This window comes from Neolamprologus multifasciatus, chromosome 4 (assembly GCF_963576455.1).
Source record: "Neolamprologus multifasciatus chromosome 4, fNeoMul1.2, whole genome shotgun sequence".
In the NCBI taxonomy this organism is placed as follows: Eukaryota; Metazoa; Chordata; class Actinopteri; order Cichliformes; family Cichlidae; genus Neolamprologus; species Neolamprologus multifasciatus.
This window is the reverse complement of record NC_140442.1, coordinates 12,240,079-12,261,325: the sequence shown is the minus strand read 5'-3', so window position 1 is coordinate 12,261,325 and position 21,247 is coordinate 12,240,079. Positions and strand designations below refer to the sequence as shown.

At 42.1% G+C, this 21,247-nt stretch overlaps 3 protein-coding genes across 5 annotated transcripts in view; 2 read left to right on the top strand and 1 right to left on the bottom strand.

Moving 5' to 3' along the window:
* The first annotated feature begins 1,719 nt into the window (after positions 1-1,719).
* On the top strand, positions 1,720-6,847 carry gipc1 (GIPC PDZ domain containing family, member 1). Its single transcript, XM_085155820.1, has 7 exons — positions 1,720-1,942; positions 3,374-3,942; positions 4,041-4,226; positions 4,395-4,575; positions 5,259-5,371; positions 5,453-5,534; positions 5,624-6,847. The coding sequence occupies exons 2-7, from the start codon at positions 3,643-3,645 to the stop codon at positions 5,773-5,775; spliced, it is 1,014 nt and encodes a 337-aa protein (XP_085011946.1). The 5' UTR covers positions 1,720-1,942; positions 3,374-3,642; the 3' UTR covers positions 5,776-6,847.
* Positions 6,848-7,421: 574 nt separating this feature from the next.
* On the top strand, positions 7,422-21,240 carry LOC146519925 (E3 ubiquitin-protein ligase TRIM39-like). The gene is made up of 6 exons (XM_085155805.1): positions 7,422-9,191; positions 9,596-9,691; positions 10,605-10,835; positions 10,917-10,939; positions 11,036-11,154; positions 11,303-21,240. The coding sequence occupies exons 1-6, from the start codon at positions 8,652-8,654 to the stop codon at positions 11,860-11,862; spliced, it is 1,569 nt and encodes a 522-aa protein (XP_085011931.1). The 5' UTR covers positions 7,422-8,651; the 3' UTR covers positions 11,863-21,240.
* The window catches only part of kcnt2b (potassium sodium-activated channel subfamily T member 2b), a 47,932-nt gene continuing 37,871 nt past the window's right edge, over positions 11,187-21,247 (bottom strand). Inside the window, exons 25-31 of one of the 3 annotated variants that reach the window (XR_014873580.1) lie at positions 20,832-20,933; positions 20,649-20,732; positions 20,438-20,566; positions 19,549-19,894; positions 17,726-17,810; positions 15,148-17,627; positions 11,187-14,966 (exon numbers count right to left, since the gene is read on the bottom strand). Coding sequence is in view for 2 of the 3 variants with exons in the window: in XM_085155793.1 (XP_085011919.1) it covers positions 17,510-17,627; positions 17,726-17,810; positions 19,549-19,894; positions 20,438-20,566; positions 20,649-20,732; positions 20,832-20,933 (864 nt within the window). In the remaining variant the exon portion in view is untranslated. Of the gene's footprint in view, positions 17,628-17,725; positions 17,811-19,548; positions 19,895-20,437; positions 20,567-20,648; positions 20,733-20,831; positions 20,934-21,247 lie in introns of all 3 variants that reach the window. The other 2 variants (XM_085155793.1, XM_085155794.1) reach the window with 2 other exon arrangements.

Below are 21,247 nucleotides of genomic sequence, written 5' to 3'. Positions count from 1 at the left end.
AATACCTTTTATGGAAGGAAACCAAGGGAATGTGCACTTTTTGTCCTCAGAAAGTGAGGACAGTGAGCTTTCAGGGAGTGACAGTGAAGTAGAGGAGTGGATCCCTGAATTAGGTTTGAAGGACACTTAGGAGCTCAGGGGTCAGTTGGTAAAGTAACTGTGTCTGTGTGTGTGTGTGTTAGTGCCCACATAGCAAGCAGGTCTGGCCAGGATCTGGTATCAAGTCGGCACCGCTGGCAAATTTTATGATTGATATATTATTAGGGACCCTAAAGCTCCCCCAAAATAGGGAGAAATATTTTATTCCCCAAAAATTAAAAAGTCATGCAGTAGAGGGATAATGTCATCCAGAGTACATAGCTGGCTAGACGGTTTTGTCACAATTAAGAAGTAGAAAATTGGAGGTCAAGAATGCCTATAGTATAACGAACCAAGTTGTCTAATCTGGTTTCATAAGTAAATACAGCAAGGTACTATTTGCATAGCAATGGAAAAGCATGCAGTGTTTTCTAAAGATGTTACCTTGGGAAAACATGTATGAGGTAAAAGGTATTGGTCGCAGCACAGAGCCCTGTGGAACTCTATGTGAAGAAGAATCCCTGTTTACATGAACAAAGTGTGGTAATTGGTATTGAAGTACAGAGACAGATACACTATCAGAAACTATAAGAATATTAGTGACCCACACTAGTGTTACTTTTGTGCTATGATGAACTCTTCAAATGGACTATTTTACACTTTTTTTTAAAGGTCTTGATGCATGCTCAATCATCCAGGTAAGTAAATCCCAAAAGGATGATTCTATTCATCTGGAAGTAGCGTTTTCAGTAGAAGAACAGAATCAACTTTTTGGGCTTTTTAATAAGTTTCTGTATTAGTCTTATTTGTATTGTTCAAAGAAACCATGTAATTGTTCCCATTGTATTAAAGTGTCCTTGTCTCTTTTTTATTTACTGTGTAAAAATAAAAATGAACAGAATTCAGATTAGATATCTTCTAGATATCTTCTATTCAGATAAAAATAGCAATTTCGTGGTTAAAACTGTGCAGTGTTGGTTTTATTTTGAAGACCGCAAACGGAAATACGTCTGTCTGCCTCGATAGTCGGAAATATCATATGTACGAATAAAAAAAAAACTGTGTCACTTTCAAGGACACCATAAGCAGCCAGTTAATACATTCAAGCTGTTAAAGAAAATGTTTCTACAGGGCTTGTATTGTTCTCCTGTAAAGAACACATCGAGGAACTAGACATACAAACGTCAGCGTCAGAAACACTAAATGCTTCCGGCAAGAACCTTCAAAATGAAAGTTTTATAATTGACAGCTGTCGTAAATGATTTTGGCCTCCAGGGGGAGGTGTATGCTCACGGCTATCAGCGCTCATAAGCGAAATAGCAACAATATCAAAAGTTTAAGTAGACAACGGCATCCAAGCGTTTCGTAAAAACTAAAGAAACGCTTCATAATATTCATACATTCACAGTACACATTTATATATAATTTAATGACAGTAATGATGTAACTTCGACTCAAAGATCCTGTAAATATGTCAAAATAGCAGACCTCTAATAGACATATCCATGTGATTTTTTACTAAATTTTAACCAAACATTGCTTTACACTCATGTCGTTCTTATTCTTCTTGATTAAACTTTAAAATCCGGACTATGAAGCAGTCGCTCTGGGGAAAGTTGGTGTTTACGAGAAACCTTGAATGCGTCACTGTTCCACCCCTGTTGGGCTGGCACTAAGCTAACTCTACAGCAGCATACCGACACACATACACACAGATACACTGTACCCTTAACCCTTAATAGGCCAATTTAGCCTGTTCGTGACGCAGAAGTAAGAAATATTAAACACTGTCTGCATAGCTGTAACGTCATTTGCGAGTGCACCGTTAGCAGGCTAACGATAGTTGGCTGAAACTCGTGCTCCGGTAAGAATGACTCGCCTTCCATGTTTACTGCGATCTTGATTCAGCTAGCTAGATAGCTAATCAATCTTGAGAAAGAGTAACGGTGTAACTCACTAACATGGGGGATTGCCAGTCAAAGATTCAGCTGCATGTTTCATGAGTTGTCTGATAACTGTCTTAAAACGGATTAAGTGGCCACTGGAGTATTAACTGTTATTCGTTATTTGTGTTGCTACAAGTGGAAGATGTTTGACTGCGTCTTGGAGCTAGCAGCTAACGTTAGCGTTTTCTAATGTAATGAATGTTCAAGCTATAATGTGTAGACAGTGTTGAGAAGAAGCAATTTATACAGCTTATGCAGTACTATGCAAAGGTCTCAAGCCAACCCTCGTTTCTTTATATTTTGTTTGGGAAATTGAGAAGGGGTGCAGTGATTTATTGAAACGTGTGCAAACACCCATTGAAATACAGTATGTAAGGCAAAACAGAATTTGTATAATTAGCTTGAATGTCTGTATTTTGTATGACTACGTTTATTCTTCAACACAGCCTAAACTTTCTTAGGCAAGTGTGGCTTTCATGTAATTTTCATTAAGTAGTCTGTGGGAATAGTTCTCCAGGCTCTTTGGATGTTGGCTGTCAAGATGATCCCTGCTTCAATAATCTTAAAGTTTGAGGTCTGGGGAGGCCAGGCCATGACTGATAGTGTTCCTCTGCTTTTGCTGTGTTTTTGGGATCACTGTCATGCTGAAATATGAAAGCAGTTAGACACTCCAGACTGTATTTCAGTCCAGACTTTTCTCTCTGTTTCCATTCATTAAGAATGGCTTCTTGACAGCCACTGTTCCACTGAGACTATTTCTGATGAGGGTTCATTGAGCAGTAGATGGCTCGATTGAAGCTTCAGCATGTCTTTAGGTCCCGTTTCAGGTATTTGCTGGATTTTTTTATTTTTTCCTATTTTCTAAGGACATGACAAGTATTTGGCGTGTAGCTCCTTGAGAATCACCTTGTTTGTTCAAGGATACTATTTTATAACTGTCAGACTGTGTTATCTTCTTCATAGATGTATCTAAAGAAATGGGAACAAATTGTGTTTTTTGTGACAGGCTGCTGCAATGTTTAACAAAGTGCCTCAAGACCGTTTTAAACAGATTCTTTGCTAAAGTTCTGTGCCTTTTTTATCCTTGAAAGGATTCACAAGTTATTGTTAATTGGCTAAGAAATAAACAAACAAAACAAAACCCCCTGAAAATAGTCAGAACCAAGGACTTGACTGTAAATTACAGAAAAAAGAAACAGCCAATGTGCAAAGTTACAAGAAATTTTGGCTCCCTAGATACAAAAAATAAAGAAATAAGTTGTGACTCTAGATTTTTGCATGCCACTGCGTATGTACAATCCATGGTACATGTATAAAGATGAAAGAGTTTCTTGTCTCTTGTTTTACAGCTGAAAACCTTCCACTGGAGGCTGCTGGACTTAACAGATCCAGCTATGTGAGCTGCTCTAATGTGTGGATTCCTAAATCCATACAGTGCGTGGTTGAGACGGCTCTCAAGCTGGTCTAGAGGACAACACTATTACTGTGACATACATATCCAGCAGACCTGCAGCTGATTTAGCTGAGCAGGTGTATGTTGGTCAAGGTTGTAGCATAACTCCCCACAGCTGCCTCCATCCTCCCTTCCTCTCCCTCTGCAACCCCTCATAGGACTACTATGCCACTGGGATTGGGAAGAAGGAAGAAGGCGTCCCCGCTGGTCGAGAACGAGGAAGCGGAGCCTATCCGCGCGGGTCTCAATGTGCCAGGTATGGAAGGCATCGATGGTGGGGTCGTCGGGCTGGGAGAAGGCGCCACCTCCGAAGGCCTGCCGCCGCCACCTAACAGCATGCGGCCTCGCCTCATCTTCCACACCCAGCTCGCTCACGGCAGCCCCACAGGCCGCATCGAGGGCTTCAGTAACGTGCGGGAGCTTTACGCCAAGATTGGCGAGGCTTTTGGGATACCACCGTCAGAGGTAAGCCTTCCTGCAGACATTAATGGATTTGAGGATTTATAGATTTGCTCCAGATATGCTCGTGGCTGATTTTACCTGATGTTTGTCTTCCTTCACAGGTTATGTTTTGCACTCTGAACACTCACAAGGTGGACATGGATAAACTATTGGGAGGTCAGATCGGGCTAGAGGACTTTATTTTTGCCCACATTAAAGGCCAGAGAAAGGAGATAGAGGTGTTCAAAGGGGAGGACGCATTGGGGTTGACGATCACTGATAATGGAGCTGGCTACGCTTTCATCAAGGTGAGGAATGTTTAAGTGATGGATAATGTGTTTTTTTTTTTAATTGACTCAAGCACCCCCGGGTAAAGGCGTGACCCTGGAATGAAAGTGAATCAATTACTTGCTGTAGGGAGAAAGCAATGAGCTCAATAGTGAATTGGATTTTTTTTTTTTTTGATGGTTTTTCAGAGGATCCGTGAGGGCAGCATCATCCACCAGATCCAGGTCATCAACGTGGGGGATATGATAGAGTCGATTAATGGCCACCGCCTTATTGGCTGTCGACACTACGAAGTGGCCAAGATGCTGAAGGAGCTTCCCAAAGGAAAGGAGTTCACCATCAAGCTGGTGGAGCCTCTTAAAGCCTTTGGTAGGTGCTGGAAGAAGATGCTTGAAAACCCAGTTTGAAGGGACCTGTTAGGGCTTTCCTTTTTTCCTATCATTTATAGATATATAGTTTTATATGGTGGGAATTTGGATAAAAATGTTTTTAAAAAATTACATTAGCATATTTCCCCCCCAAAAAACAGTCTGGTTTCAGCCTGCTCTTAACACATTGAGGGGTTTTTTTGTACGCTTAGATCTGTAGGATGTCACTGAGGAAGAGACATCCTTTACGTATGAGGGGTAGCCAATCAGAAGAAAGCTGGCTTAAAGGGAGGGGGAGGGCAGGTCAAACAGCTAGTTCTAGACAAAGGATTGAAGTTTTTGGCTGTGGCAAGGCCTAATATGAGGTAAATAAAGGTTATTTTGAACAGTGACTTGACACTCCTAATGTAGAGCAACCCCACAGGGTGTTCAGGTTTGTTTTTGTGCCAGGATTCTAGGTCTGCGTCTTGGACCCGCCTTTTCACTTGCTCTCTTACAAATATATATTTCATCGTGCTAATAACATCCTTATTAGTACATCAGAAGTCCTAAACAGAAACCTAGAGTGGTAAACGAACTACGTTTTCAGTTTTCCAGCTCAGGGAGTAATAAGTAGAGAGTAATAAAGAGGATGAAGGGAAAAATCTTTAATTATTTCTGAAAAGGTTTAATTCTGTTTTGTAGACATGATTAGCCAGAGATCTGGTGGGTCTAGGTCGGCTTCAGGGGTTCAGCTGGGGACCGGCAGAGGAACTCTTCGTCTTCGCTCTAAAGGGCCTGCCACTGTGGAGGAGCTGGTGAGCATGCCTGCAAGACCTGTGAACTAATAACTGGTGGTTGTACTGTTTAAATAAAATGTCCCGTTGCTGTTCTTCTAGCCCTCTGCATTTGAGGAAAAGGCCATCGAGAAAGTGGATGACCTGCTCGAGAGTTATATGGGCATCAGAGACAGCGAGCTGGGTGAGTGTGAGTCCCCGATGGCTCTGTGAGTGTCTCACTTAGCGTGATGTGAGATAAAAAAGATCTTACGTTTTTTTTCTTCCCCTCAGCGGCTACCATGGTGGAGCTGGGAAAAGACAAAAAGAACCCGGATGAGTTTGCAGAGGCTTTAGATGAAACCCTGGGAGACTTTGCCTTCCCCGATGAGTTTGTTTTCGATGTATGGGGCGCCATCGGAGACGCTAAGGTCGGGCGGGTTTAACGACAGAACCGAAGCAGAATGACCTGCTTTGCGTGTGTGCTTGTTACACCCACAACATTGAGCACTACTAGAAAACCACAACACTACCGTCATGAGTTTGTTTTTATTCCACTGTGCACTCTTTCTATTTTTTTTGACTTTGTACTGTTTTTTTTGTTTGTTCGTGGGAGACTCATCCTTAAAAATGAGGATAATCCAGTAAACGGGAGAGGAAGGTGACTATGATGACTTCCAAAGTGCTTTTATTTGTCTTCCAGCTATTCCCAGAAAATACGAGCACGCCAACGAGCATTTCCTTTGACTGCGTCACATGAACCTGCATGTCATTGTTGTAGTTGTTGGCAGTGGACCAAACACACGGCAGGTTTCTAAAATGGGAGAGATGGCAAAACAGTGGCTGACACAGAGGAGATTGATATGGATAATTATTTTTTTTGATTGTTGCACTGTGTTGCACGTGCTGTAAACCAACTACAGAAGTGAGCATGGATTGCACTGTACCTGGTGAGCGACTCTGTTATGGCACAAGCATGGGTCTCCCTGAAGTACAGTGTCGTCCTGAAACACTAAACGTTACTGTGATGGATCAGTTTTACAAGCATGTGCCGTTACATTTCTCTCCTCATAATGAATTTGCTGGTTTTCCTTTTTATTTTCTTTCTTTTCTTTTTAAGTAAAGGTAAAAGAAGTGTTCTCGGAGAGAAGTCATAGTAAATTGTAGCTCCTGACTAAAAAGACCAGAGGTGTTTGTTTACTGTTAACACACTCCATGATGTAATGAAGTAACCGTGCAGACTGTCTTTCACACATTTGACAGTGTTTGAGAAAATCAGTGTTCATTTACTTTCATTGAAGTATGTGCTAGGAGAAAGAGAAGAACGGCGGTCTCCAGCTTGTGGATCGTGTTGACTTGTTATTTTTTTATAGCTGGTGTGTTTTTTATATGAGGTGATGTGATGTCTATTTTAAAACAAGGTTTGCATAACTGACAAATAATGAAAACTTGTGTTGCAGTTTATTATGGAGAGCAGTATTACAGAAGAAGAAAGAAGTGATGAGTTGGAGTAGTTGTGTTTTAAAAAAAAAGGAAAAGAAAAGACAATAGATTTGCCTTCATTTCTTCTTATTTCTTACATTTTATATACTTTGTTAGAAGTCTGCGTTCTGGTGCGTGCGATTGAAAAATGAGAACACTTGAAGCAGAATGGGACCAAATGACTTTCATCTCCTGCAGTCGTTTGTGTTCACTGAAAGGAAAAAAAATACAGCGGCAATGTTGCACCAACTACTTGGTTTAGGTAAACACACGTCTTAAAGAACTCTGGGTGTTTAGCCTTTTCTGTATATCCAAATGTATGAAGCTATTTTGTAGTTTTGTTTGATTCTTTCAGAGTTCATGGATACCTAAATGGGTTATGATGCTAGAATACTGTAAAACTAAGGAGAATACATTATTTTGATGGCTTTGTATTACACCGGTGTCAGTGTCCAAATATAATGCAATAACATCCACACAGCAGCCGTCCTTCTGTTTCTTCTTTCATCAACTTAGCACAACAAACTGCCCCGTGGCGTCTGGTCTGAAAAATCTTGATTTGGATGAGTTTATTCAACACTTTGAGCCACTATTGTGAAACAAAGAGACAAAACTGCAACAAACCCGTAGTGTTTTCCAAGATTCTGAGAAACTGTGCCCGAGAGCACGTTCTGTGTTTGTGTTTCTTCTCACTCCTGCGTCTTCTTGAAATATAAATGACATTTAACTAGACAGTGAACTAGGTGTCAGCAGGTAATAAGATCTCTCTGGGTCAACATGATAGCGCTGGTCAAGCTCAGCGAGGTCACTTACAGGCCTCAATGGAGGGAGGTGAAAAACTGAAGAGCCGCCGATGTTCCTGCCACTTTATAAAGGGGCTTTTTCAGCATTTCTTTAATAGGATTTTCAGATGAGTTACTGCAGTTCAAACATTGCAGACAGGCCAAGTCTCACTAAAAAGTGCAAAGAAAGTCTATGAGACCAAACGTCAAATATAATTGCAATTAACAATAAATATTTTGTTAAACATGACACTAAATTTGAAGCATGAAGATGAGACAATGACAGTACAAGGAAAAAAAACATTGTATTTAATGAAATGCGTAACAATAAGGGTGAGTGCGTGCGCTGCACATGCAAGGATGTGCTCTGTAACTATGAATGTCAGACATGGAGATGTATGAGGCTCTATTCAGTCTAGAAAATGATATTACTGAGAGGAGATATAGATATAGACGGAGAGATGTCGTAAATAACTAAATAAGAATGACTAATAATAACAAAGATAATGATAATAAGGACAGTAATAGTAAATACAGGTAAACACATAAATAAAAGGAACAGAGAAATAGGGTTATGCATAGTAATTGAGTAAAATCTATATCTGTAATTGGCTTGGATTTAGCCTTCCTCGCCACATCTCCTGCTCCAGAGGGTCCCAAGAATGACAATAATAGCAAAATTACTTGTTTTGCTATTATTATACTTCAAGCCTATTTTTATTCGAGGTTTGCGAGTACACAATGTCTTTGTTCTAGTTTGAACAACAGACCTTTTACCAGGTAAGTGTCTTTCCTTACCTGGAAAAAGCTTAAAGTTTAACTTTGGTTCACTATTACGACCTTTTTTCTACATAGAAGAATTTTCAATAGGCTTCCCTGAGGGGTGGTGACATGTCCTGTATTTACTACAAGCGAGGTAAACAAGTTCTTCAAGTCCCTGTTGCTCTATAACCTTGGTTGCTCATAAACTGTGTCCAGACTGCTCTCTGGACTCCCTGCAGGGTACTTCTTCCTTACAGACAGCAGCTCCCCCTCCCACACACCCTACATCAAGAACCATGGCGTTGCGCCCACGCGCTTCCTCCCAGCCTTTAAAGCTTACCTTCTTTCAGAGTTCTAAGCTAAATTCGTCCCTGCGACCTCGAGCTGTTTCGTCACAGTCAGGCTCCATGCTGGAAGATGAGCTCTCCTGTCCTATATGCTGTGAAATTTTCAAGGACCCGGTAGTGCTCAAGTGCAGCCACAGTTTCTGTCGGGCCTGTCTTCAGCAGTTCTGGAACAAGAAAAAAGCCAGGCGTGAATGTCCTGTCTGCAGGAGGAAGTGCTCGCTGACTGAGCCCACAGTCAGCTTGGCTCTGAAGAATGTGGCCGAAACCTTCCTGAAGGAGCACGGGTGCAGGGGAACCACAGCGGGAACTGGGGCTGGTGATACAGGGAAACAAGCAGTGACAGTAGATTTTAAGTGCAGTACACATGAGGAAGTTCTCAAACTCTTCTGTCTGGATGACTTTGAAGTCCTGTGCTGTGTGTGTCACACCTCCAAGAAGCACCTCGGACATCGAGTGTGTCCCATAGAAGAAGGTGCTCAGGATCTTAAGGTATTGTACTTTTGTTCCCTTTCCTGTTCCACATCCAGCTTTAGCAGATGTCTACCCCGCACAGATCCTTGTTATGCTGGAAGGAGTTAAAAGGGAGTTCTTCCTTCCTGCTATCACCAAGCGCTTGCTTATAGAGGTTCACATAATAATTGGAGCTCTCTCTCATATAGTGTGCGGTTTTCACCTTATGAAATAAGCACCTGCTATTCTTAATTGGAGCTACATAAATATAGTAGAACTATTTGCCATTTAAGCAAACTACCTTTGACCTTTTAGTCCTCCTTTGAAAATGTCACTTTACTGCTTTCAAATTGAAGAAGGTGATACTTTTGCAAACGGAGAAAACTGTTAACATTGTTCAATGTGCAATAAGATAAATATGACTCTTTATCCTCGCTCTTCAGGCAGAGCTGAAAAATGAGCTGATTCCTCTGAAGAAAAACCTGCGTTGCCTCTATGAAGCCAAGCAGGAGTGTGATGACACAACTGTGCACATCAAGGTATCAATAAACACTCAGATACCACGAAACACTAGAGGACGTTGAAGTTGACGTAACAGTGACTGAAGTTGAGCAGTGCAATGTTAAGCGTGTAAATATGTCAGCTAATGTCTCAGAGCAGGTGACATATACTTCTCAAAAAAGTTAATGTCTAACATGAAATCAGATAAACTTCCAGGATACTGCTCTGGTCAGTTAAGTAGCAGAGAGGGTTGATGGTCAGTTCCGGTTGCCTTGGTGTTAATTAGATTAACAACAGGTACTCTAGATGGGCAACAGTGAGGCAACCATCCAAAAACATGGTTTTACAGGTGGAGGCCACTGACATTTGTTCCATTCTTTTCTGGTTTTCAATAGTTTTGCATTTGTCTAGGGTTAGTGTCACTACTTGTAGCTTCAGGCAATACCCCGATTCTACAGATTGCACAGGTAGTCCGGATCCTCCAGCATGGTACATCAACATGTGCCATTTTCAGGTTTGCTGTCTCTAGCAAAGGCGTGGAGGAGATTCCAGGATAGAGGATGTTATTCTAGGAGAGGTGGACAGAGCCGTAGAAAGTCCTTAACCTGTCAGCAGGACCGCTATTTGCTCGTTTGAGCAAAGAGGAACAGGATGAGCACTGCCAGAGTCCTATGAAATAACCTCTGGCAGCCCACTGGTGTGAATGTCATGATGAAACAATCATGTTTAGGGAGTGGCACCATTGGCTAGGCAGTGGCACCACGAAGGAACTGATACCACTGACTGACCCTCACTCTCGCCTAACATAAATCCAACAGAACACTTCTGGGACATTAGGTTTTGGTATAAGCTGGTGGGTTGCACCTCAAGTCCCTTTTGAGGAAGTATGGATAAAGAAATAAAATTAGACTAAAAATGAATTTTTACACTGATCCATATTCCCATGTGTAGAACCAGACCCAGGCCACAGAAAAGCAGATAAAAGAGGAGTTTGAGGAGCTGTGGGAGTTTCTCCGGAGGGAGGAGGAGGAACGGCTGGCCACTCTGCAGAAAGACGATAAAGAGAAGAAAGAGCTAGTGAAGAAGAAATCTGACAGCATCGCCAGAGATATCCTCACCTTCTCCCATGCTGTCATTGCCATTGAGAACGAGATTGCATCCAATGATGTTAATTTCCTTCAGGTGAGCAGATTTTAACGGTTTTCCGCATCACATCCATGCCACGAAACACACTGCTTATAACTCTTTCTTTCCTTATTTCAGAATTATACAAACACAAAGAAAAGGTAGGAGGTTTAAAAAAGTATTTGGCAGCGTCATGCCAGCTTCAACACTAGTGATTCAGCACTACTTTCTTTTTGTGTTTCTTTTACCTCTCACAGAGCACAGATCACACCCAAGAATCCAGAAAAAGTCTCAGGTGCTCTTATAAATGTGGCCAAGCATGTCAGTTCCCTCAAGTACCACGTGTGGGAGAAAATGCTGGATCTGGTTCAGTACAGTAAGAACTCACGTGACTCTGTGACACATTCATGTATACATCACCAGGGAAGATTTTTTTTTTTTTTAGAGATCTTTGAATTTAAACAATTCAACGTATCTCGAATTTCTTTCTTCTTCTTAATCATCGACTATGTGTAATCTTTTAGCACCCATCACCTTGGATCCTAACACTGCCTACTCCTGGTTATCCCTCACCTCGGATTTGACCAGTGTGGCCAACAGCGGATCTCTGCAGCATCTCCCAGACAATCCTGAACGGTTTGGTCATTTTGTGTTTGTTCTGGGCTCAGAGGGTTTTACATCAGGCCGTCACGCCTGGGAGGTAGAGGTGGGCGACAAAGTGGAGTGGATGCTCGGGGTGGTCAAAGAGTCCATTGACAGGAAGGGCCGCATCTCGGGCTGTCCCAAGGGCGGCTTTTGGATGATCTCATACTTTGAGGGGGAGTACTCAGCCATGACGAGGCCCAGCACCCCGTTGCATCTGGAGGGGGAGCTAACTCGAGTAAGGGTGCAGCTGGACTACGACTCTGGAGAGGTCATCTTCTCCAACCCTGTCAATATGACACCCATCTACACTTTCAATGACTTCTTCACTCAGAAGATGTACCCCTTCTTCTGCCCTGGTGCCAACATCAACGGAAACAACCCCAAACCTCTTAAGATCTGCCCCGCCAAGGTGGCTGTGTGGAACAGCGCGACGTGGTGATTAGTGAGGACCTTAGAAAGGACATCAGTAGACTTGAAATTCATTATATGACCCAAGTGTGAATCAAATGATTAAGCAAATTATGTCAGTGCATGATTGTCGGTAAAATGAGCACGACACAAGCTGAGTGATGACAGCAGTAATTGGTTTATTTCACTTGGGTTCATTTAGTGATTGACTGCAGGTTACGAAGCCAAAAGAGGCTCTTTAGAGTGAACAAGGGGACGCAGTTGCAATAATTATGCAGCAAGGCTCCATTATACTTCTCAGCCGGGCAGGCTGTCACACTAAGAATCTCCTGCCTACTGTCATGAACATCAATATCCCCCTAGTGGTTCCTCACACTGGAACACAATTATTTTCACTTCTAGTTCAGAAAAACACAAACAACCTCATGCGAGTGTCACAGATGATTTGAGTTCTGCTTTTTCCCGCCCGGTTCAAATGTAACACAGATCTGTCATTCATTGCTGGTATAATCATTAGAACACACACTTTCACTCATCTGACCTGAACTTTTTTCATACGTGACCATTCTGAATTTAATGGCTTTGCAACAACTGTTTTATAAAAAATTATACAGTTTTAGTTTATCTGACTAAGTGTGTCTTTAAGTCTTTAAGTTTTGTACAGTGACTCCTGCAACAGCTTGTTTTCCATGCAATGATACACGCAACCATTGTTTGTATAAATGCTGAACATAATTGCTTGGTAATTGTCCTTAATTAATAAAATGATCATATTCTGAGACCATTCTTGTCCCTCTACATTATTTTATTGCATCCTTTATACAAGATGTAACTGGAAACTTGATCTCCTCTGCATGCGATTTTAGAGCTTCTTCTAAAGGGGAAATGCAATCTAATGATGAGGACCAGAAGGAGCAAGAGTTAAAGTCTGCTTTTTCTAATTTAAAAAATACAAGACAGCTTTAGATGGAGCCTCAGTCCTTGTTTTGATGCTCAACATTATTGTGGACTTTAGTCTGCATGTTCTCTGGCCTGCCACCCTGCAGGGGGCCTTTGGTCAGAACCCCTGCTTTGTTAATCAGCAGGTTGAGACCCACTGTATTCACCAGGGAGACCTCCTGCTGGGTGTACTGTTTTATGCAACAAAGGTCAGTGGCGTCTGACAGAGAAAGAAAGAAAGTGGAGCATCAGGGGCGGTCAATAGTGAACAGTCAGATAAATATCAGAACAGTGGGCTAGTGGTGGAGGGCTGTTTGTTCCCTGGTATGTACAGACTATAACAGGAGAACATCCAATGATCAGGCATAACATGACCACTAAAAGGTAGCGTGAATAACACTCAGTATTTGTTCATCATGGCGGGATTTATTAGGGAGCAAATGAACTTTGTTCTAAAAATTGATGTGTCACAAGCAGGGAAAATGGGCTGTTTGTCAGAGCATCTTCAAACCTGAAGCTTAAGCGGGGTGTTCCCAGTCCGCAGAGGTCAGTATCTATCAAAAGTGGTCCAAGGAAGGAACAATGGTGAGCCAGGGTTCACTGATAAACACGGAGAGTGAAGGCTGACCCATTTGGTCCAATTCTAGAGATAAGCTAACGTAGCAAATTTCTGTAAAAGTTAATGGTGGTTCTGGAGATGTCAGAATACATAGTCAGTGTTGGGGAGTAACGGAATACATGTACCGCCGTTACGTATTTAAAATACAAAATATGAGTAACTGTATTCCGTTACAGTTACCGTTTAAAAAGGTGGAATTTAGAATACAGTTACTTTGTTGAAATAAATGGATTACACGGCGGTACTTCCCTGTTTTATTTTGTGGCGGGTCAGGCCTGTTTGGGTTTTGTTTGACAGCTACGTTCTGTTGTTCCAGGCGGCAGCGTTATGGTTGCCATGGTGTTTCCTGGGTGAGAGAGGCCTTTTTGTTGTTGTTGTGCTAAGCTAATAGGCAGAATGCTACCGGTATAGCTCTAAAGAATGTAGCCTCATAGGCAGTGTAGTCCGTGCTGCAGGGAGAATGGACTGCCATACCCGTTATGTGTCTGTGAGCGCGAGGAGGGAGAAAAAGGAAAAGTACAAGCTGTCATCGAGCAAAAATGGGAGCTGGAAGCATGTAAATATAATAATAACCACTGCAGCCAAGAAGAGTGCCTGACGAGCCCAGTTGTAAGTAAGCTATTAAGACTCGACTGTACACCGTGTTCGTGTTTTTCCTCCAAAAACAATAAGTTCCGTTGGAGCAGCCTTTCAACGCCTCTCTCTGTCTCTCACTAGCAAAGTTGACCCAGACAACAAAGTAAAGCTAGTTTTCGGCTACAAGCCCGACACAGAACCCGACGTATTAGCCAGAGGTCCTTTACTACGGTTCGGAGCCGCGGACCTTCAGTAACAGTAATAAATCACAGCAATAGTACATTCATGTAGTTGTAAACAGCATGATAATATATTAAGTAATCCAAAGTATTCAGAATACGTTACTCTCATTGAGTAACGTAACGGAATACGTTACAGAATACATTTTGGGGCATGTATTCTGTAATGAAATACATTTTAAAAGTAACCTTCCCAACACTGTACATAGTGTATCGTAGTTTGTCGTGTATAGGGCTACATAGCACAGACCAGTGTCCGTGTAGCCCGTGCTGACCCGTCCCAACAATGGGCACAACTGGACCATAAAAAGGAGCACAATAATGACTTTGAGAAGTTGACTTGGCATCCAAATTCCCCAGATCTAAATCCAAGTGAGCATCTGTGGAATGTAATGTGTAAACAAGTCTGATCCATGGAGGGCCATTTGCTGCCGGTAGCACTGGTACATTCAAGGTGGATGGAATAATGAAAGAGGAGGACTACCTCAAAATTCTTCGACGTCACCTCAAACCAACATCTAGACTGTTGAAACGTAAACACATTTGGGTGTCCCAGAAGAACATTGATCCTATTCACACCAAAACTGGTTTTGGAGGCTTCTGGATTACATCCCACAGTGGGGGGAAAAAACAGTTCAAAGAAACCATTAAAAAAACCAAAAATATCAAGATATTCATGTATGTAAACTTCTGAACACAGATGCTGTAGTGCTCTCACTCAGATGGACAACAGGATGTTTCTTTTGTCACCGTTTCCTGTGTCTGTAAATACATGGAAAGAAATTTAAACAATCACAAGCTGCAATCAGTTATACTATTTTTTTGTCTTAGCTGCATTTTTGCTCCATCTCCTGTGACATCATTTTAAACACATTTTCTATTACAGTTAGGGAGCAGTTTACTGCGACTCCTATAAAGTGGCACAAAGGTTTAGCGCTGTTACCTCAGCTGTGGATTCATCTGACTTCCTGCAACAGTTTTCTCACTGGGTGGGGGTCCTCTGTTGTCTCCAGTGTTAAGCATGCTGACTGGCTGAAGCTCCATTTCCTCTGCCTCAGTTTGCACAGTTTAAGCTTTCTCATTCAGCCTCAGCTGTTTAGTCTTTAGCCTGGCCACACCCATGTTTGTTCTGTCGCTTTGCCTGCATAATATCCATTCAATATGACAAGTAAAGCATGTGCACAGGGGCCCTATTTTGAGGCTGTTCCAAGATAAAATAAGCTTAAGAGCAAGAAAAAACACATACAATGGCAAATAAAAGAACCCAGACATGATGATGGTGATAACGTGTAAAACATGCTGGATGAGGAGGAGTGTGATTCGTGTTAGTCTTTTTTTCCAAAGCCCAACAAGAACAACATGTGCAAAGCAATGAAAACAAAGGGCTTCGTGGTTATGAGAAGAAAGGAACTCACCCAGCGAGATGACCGTTGGTTAAAAACACACTGTCCACATTAACTTAACTAACAGCACAGACACGAGGGGCCGTGGTAGACTTATGTAAGCCATATGGGTGCGCAGACCAACTGCTAAAACACATGCAGCAGTATTATGCAGTTGTACGTGAGCTCGGTGACATTACAGTAGATGATTTAGGGCCATTTAGTGTGACTCATGCACAGTGTTGATGTAGCACAGCAAAAATAGCTTCTGAATGTGAGCTCAGTAAACCACACAAAAGACTGTCAGACAATTAAACGATTCATTTAGATAAGAAAATAATGTGAAAGCACTGATGTCAAGTAGTTTTCATCAACTGTGTTAAGCCCTTAGAATCCGTGTCTGGCATTACAAACGAATAAAAAAAACAGCAACAAAGCAATGACAAGCTGTATGGAATGCCTTTAATATATACATATTTCCACCTGTTATAATGGCACTGAAGCTACAGCAGTGGTGTTGGCAGGGATTTGTATTCCCGCCACATGATTGCACCATTTCTGTGTGAAACGGTGCACTCTGAATGTCTGGCAAAAGATTTACAGAGGTTTGCAAATCCTTGATAAACAAATGGCATAAATGTCCACAGTAACAAATGATTTACTCTTCAAAAGAGGAAAAAAATTAACCTTGGGTGCGGAGAGTGATCTGAACAGCGCGCCGTTCACTTGTTTTGAGAGGAATAATTTTCTTCGGAAACCAAATTGCACAATAGGTTTAAAACCTAAAGACATGTCTTGTGAAGGTGGATATTTATAGCAGCGTGCAATAAATATAGCAACAAAAAAAATATATATTGTGAGGCTTATAATTTAGCTTCAAAACTGACAGTCTCTCAAATTGAAGTTTATAGGCTTCACAAAGGTCGTATTTCTTGCAGGGCTCGTCGTAAACTGGATGGCATGACGCTGGAGTCTCTGTACCTTTTATTCTGTCCATCCCCTGCCTCTCTAACATGCGTGTCAGCAAAAGCAAGCTGGCAGCAGGACGGCTCACACTGACACTGACACAAGCAGAGGGAGGTTTCGGGAAGAAAAACAACAAATGTGGGTCAGATTTGTTCGGAGAGGACTCGTATATGTATATTTAAAAAATGATGAGAAACTCAGACAACAGTGTGACCGAATGCCCTGCACTGATGATATAAGCTTGCTGTCCATTATTGAGACTGGTGCTCTTTGGATTCCTCCGCTGCTGGTGAGCGTAAACTGAGTGTGTGAGCGAGTGGTTAACAAAGAGAAAACCCCAAAACAACCCCCTCCCAGAAAATCTCACGAGGGAGGGGTGCAGACTGTGGTGTCTTCTTGAAATACGTCGAACGACAAAAGTGTGACAACACGGGAAAGGACATAACAACACATCCCTTGACTTTCATTTGGCAGCAGCTTCCTTTGGCTGTCCGGGTTTTAAATAGGCAGTGTCTTGCTTTCGATCCATAAGCACACGCACGCGTACTCACTCACACGGTGCAGCCGTACATACTCACAAACATACATACAGTACATGATGCAGTACATAACATGCACGTACACAGATATAAATACGTAAAGGTTTTCTTTAAATGCACTTCTGTGTCCGCAGCTCTCCGCTTTGAAAATAGGAAGGTGCATAAATAAAACATTCCTATTATAGAAAAGGTCCATGCATGCCTGGCACCTCTGGGTTTGCTGAGACTGAATGTGGAGGAAATATGAGGGCTGTGTGCCATCTGGCTGTATCCCCTCATCTCTCACCACTTCATAAATTATGCTTCTTCTTCGTGATTGTGTCGTTTGACTCTCGGGCAGTGTTTGGACAGTACATTAGTCTCTCTTGCTCTCTCTCTCTCTCACTCTGTCTTTATTTATTTATTTATTCATTGTCCTTCACAGATGGGTGCTGTCCTGCGTATCGAACCTGTGGCTCTCTGAGAGCCCGGTGCTGCACTTCCTGCTGCTCCCTTGATTAGGTACCAAGGAGAGGGGGTCCGGCCTGATCAGGTACCTGGAGATGGGACACAGGACAGATTGACCACAGTAGTATTTGTAATTTTTAGTGCTGGTTTCACTTATAGCACTAAAAGCGTGCTGCCGTATACTCACACGACATCATGGAGCTCCAGTCTGGTATCTGGAGGAGGGTTGATGAGGATGTATGACAGTCTGTTCCCTTGGTCTGTCATCCCGTCTGATACAGGAAGAAAAGAGGTTAGTAAGGCAGGAAATGAAGTAGGCACAGGATACACAGCAGGCTGTGCTACATCCGCACATGCAGAATAGGCTTTATGTTACACTGAGTCACATGACAGGAATTTGGATAAAAATGGACACAAGTCCAAACAGTGTCACAGATAGTAAACATTAGGGTGAGCGACACAGATACTTTGCTTAAGTAGAAGCAGAAGTTTGAAAAAATAAAAAGGCTGGTATGATTACAATGATGATTACAGCGTATTAATGTGTTTTTTTATTCATGCAGACAGTCTAGGTATAGCTAATTTTGATAAACAGCTAACAAAATGCTAAAAATATGTCACAGAAATACGTAAATTATGGAATTATTTGAAATAATTATGTAACAATTTGAAATGTGCAAATGCAATCTGAGTATTTTCACATTATTTGTAAAAAGGTTTGAAAATATTAGTTTAATCTAATTATTTGTAAATAATTAAGAAAATAAAAAAAAGTAACCTGCCACTTTATTAAGTACGCTTTGCAAGTAGTCTGTTTAAGCCAGCATAAATTCAACAATCTGTTCCACGACATCCCAAACATCCTCTTTTGGATCGAGACCTGTTGACTCTGGGAGCTATTTGAGTACAGTGAACTCATTGTCAGTTTGAGATGAACCTGAGCTTTGTAACATTAAGTGTTATCCTGCTAGAAGCAGCACTCTTCTGATACACATGGTCAGCAACAATACTCAGATAGGCTGTCGTGTTTAAATGATTCTCAGCTGGAACTTAGGGACCCAGCCTGACTGAACCCCTGGTATAAGATATGACAGATCCATGCTTTCATGTTGTTTAAACCAAATTCTGACTCTACCATCAAAATGTGGCAGTAGAAATTAAGTCTCATCAGAACAATCAACCATTTTCCAATTTTCTGTTGACTAAATTTGGATAGTCCGTGGCCTGCGTTTCCTGTTCTTAGCTGACAGATGTGGGACCTGGTGTGGACAGCAGCCAGAGAACTGCTGTTCACTGGATATTATCTCTTTTTCTGGTGATTTTCTGTAAACCCAAGAGACGTTTGTGGAAGAAAATCCCATCAGATCAGCAGTTTCCGAAACTCAAAACACGGCCTGGCACCAACAAACATTCCACGTCCCTTCAATCGCCTTTCTTTCCCACTCCGATGCTCATTTTGAATTTCAGCACTTTCTTGGCCATGTCTATATTCCTAAAATCACTGACGTGCTGCCATGTGATTGGCTGGTTAGATATTTGTGTAAACAAACAGTTGAACAGGTGCACCTAAAAAAACTAACCACTGAGTGCAGTTTAAAGTAAGGCAAACGCTTACATAATTCAAAAATACTGAATTTAAAAAAACCTGAATGTTTGATCCCTTTGTGAAGAAGATCCAGTGGCCATGTTGCTCCACTATGAAAGCTTACAAGTGTGCAGTGTACCTCCGTTTCTCAGTCTGATCCATCCCTCACTTGTCACACCGCAAAGACAGTGATGGAAAAATTTCTCAGACTGAGGCTCGTTACAGAAGCTGTGTCCACCTTTTACATACAGCCTCTGGTCCTTTCAGAATAGTTACAGACTTGGGGAATCGATGCCAGGATGCATTAAAGCTGTTTTAGTAGCAAACGGTGACCTGACACCTACTTGTCTCCCGTCTCTGTGCGCTACATCCACCACTCAAAAGCAGGAACAGTTAGATTCCTACACAAATTGCTGCAGACTTACTGAATCCACTTGGAGAAAGGCCCAAATGTTTCATCCTTGTCCGCACCAGCGCATTGAGTTCCTGCCTCTCTGAGCGCCTGAAAAGAGTCAGTCTCTGTTGGCTGATCCTCTCTGCCGCACTGCCGGGTCCCCCTTTGGACCCGCTGGAACTCCGACCCCCCTTCCTGCTCAACCGCCGTGCCCACTGCATGCTCTTCCTCCTCAGCAGCGGGTGGTCTGAAGAGTGCGAAGAGGTGGAAATGGGCTCCGAGGATGTCGAGTTCCGGTGGACGCTGGTCCGGGATAACAGGGGCTCCCTGGGTTCTCTGGTGTCCTCGTAGTCCTCAACTGTGATAGATACCTGGGACTGAGACCCGCACACAAGCAAAAGCTTACACTTCTTCATATGTGAAGTAAACCTGTTATGACGCTGGTCTCATTAAATCAGTTCTGCGGCAGTTCTGTTTTCGGATTTCTCAAAGCAAAGCGGGATTAACACTTTATCTTATTAGAAACAAATGATGAATAAAAGATAGATTCTTTGAATGTAATCACAAGTGTTTTTTGGCAAAGCTCTCAGTTCCCAAAGCGCCATGTTTAATATGCAGATTTCATTCAACTATGTCTGTTTCACTTCGCGGAAACACATCAAAACTAAGCTCTAACTGTCTTCACAGCTATCAGTGTCTTCATAACATGAACAAACAGGATTAACATCAAGACAGATTCTTCTATTTAAACTAATCCAAAGGGAAAATTTCCTGACTGATTTTTTTTATAGCGAGGAAACTCTTTAAAAGCAGAAAGTGTGTTCATTGCATGCAATTTAATAACCTTTAGATTAAAGTAACTGCAGTGACAGTCAGCAATTTCTTAGCCATAAAACACCAAAACAAGAGGAGCCGCTGACCTCAGAGACCGGAAGCTTGTGGGCCTCCGTTCGGTAGATCCCTATGGGAATGTCTCCAGTGGACGAGCATAGCTTCTGGTAGAGCCTGCCATAGTTGCGGATCCACAGGTCGTCTTCTGTGATTTTCATCTAGATGACAAACAACACAATAATCAGCATCATAAGCAGTTACAGTCCAAACACAGTTTGAGCTCCTTGTGTCGCTACTTACGGCACAGAGGAAACCTGATCCCGGCATGGAGTCTAAACCAAGCAGCAGCCTGGTGATGGAGATCATGTAGTCCTTCACAAATGACTGGCAGGACATTCAAACAAAAAGTCAGTAGATATAGATCACACTCGGCACACTCGGGAGAAGGATCTTTGTTATTCAGTAAGAGTTTGTCTGAGAAACCTGGTAGAGGAGAGTGTCCAGCATGCTAACACTAAACACCTTCCCAGCAGCGAAGGGCAGGCGGAACATAAAGACCAGGTTAGACCCCTTCTCCCTTTCCTTCTGGAGAACAGACACACAGACACACAGCATTTTTTTTTTTACACAAGTCCCAAAGGCAATAAAAACATGAGACTGTAATCACCTCAATCTTTTTAAAATCTAACTTCTTTAAGCTGTTATGAAATCAAGCTTCCTTGACTTGAAGTTAGCGCTGACAAAGTGACATTCACTCTCATGGCCACATTAGACTTTCCTCTGCATCTGATTAGCATGTAATGTTGGATTAAACTCCCACCATGCATAGCAAAATCAAAACAAACCAAAAAAAAAAAAGAGGTCGGAAATCCACTAAAGGCCTTTTTCCAACTGTGAGC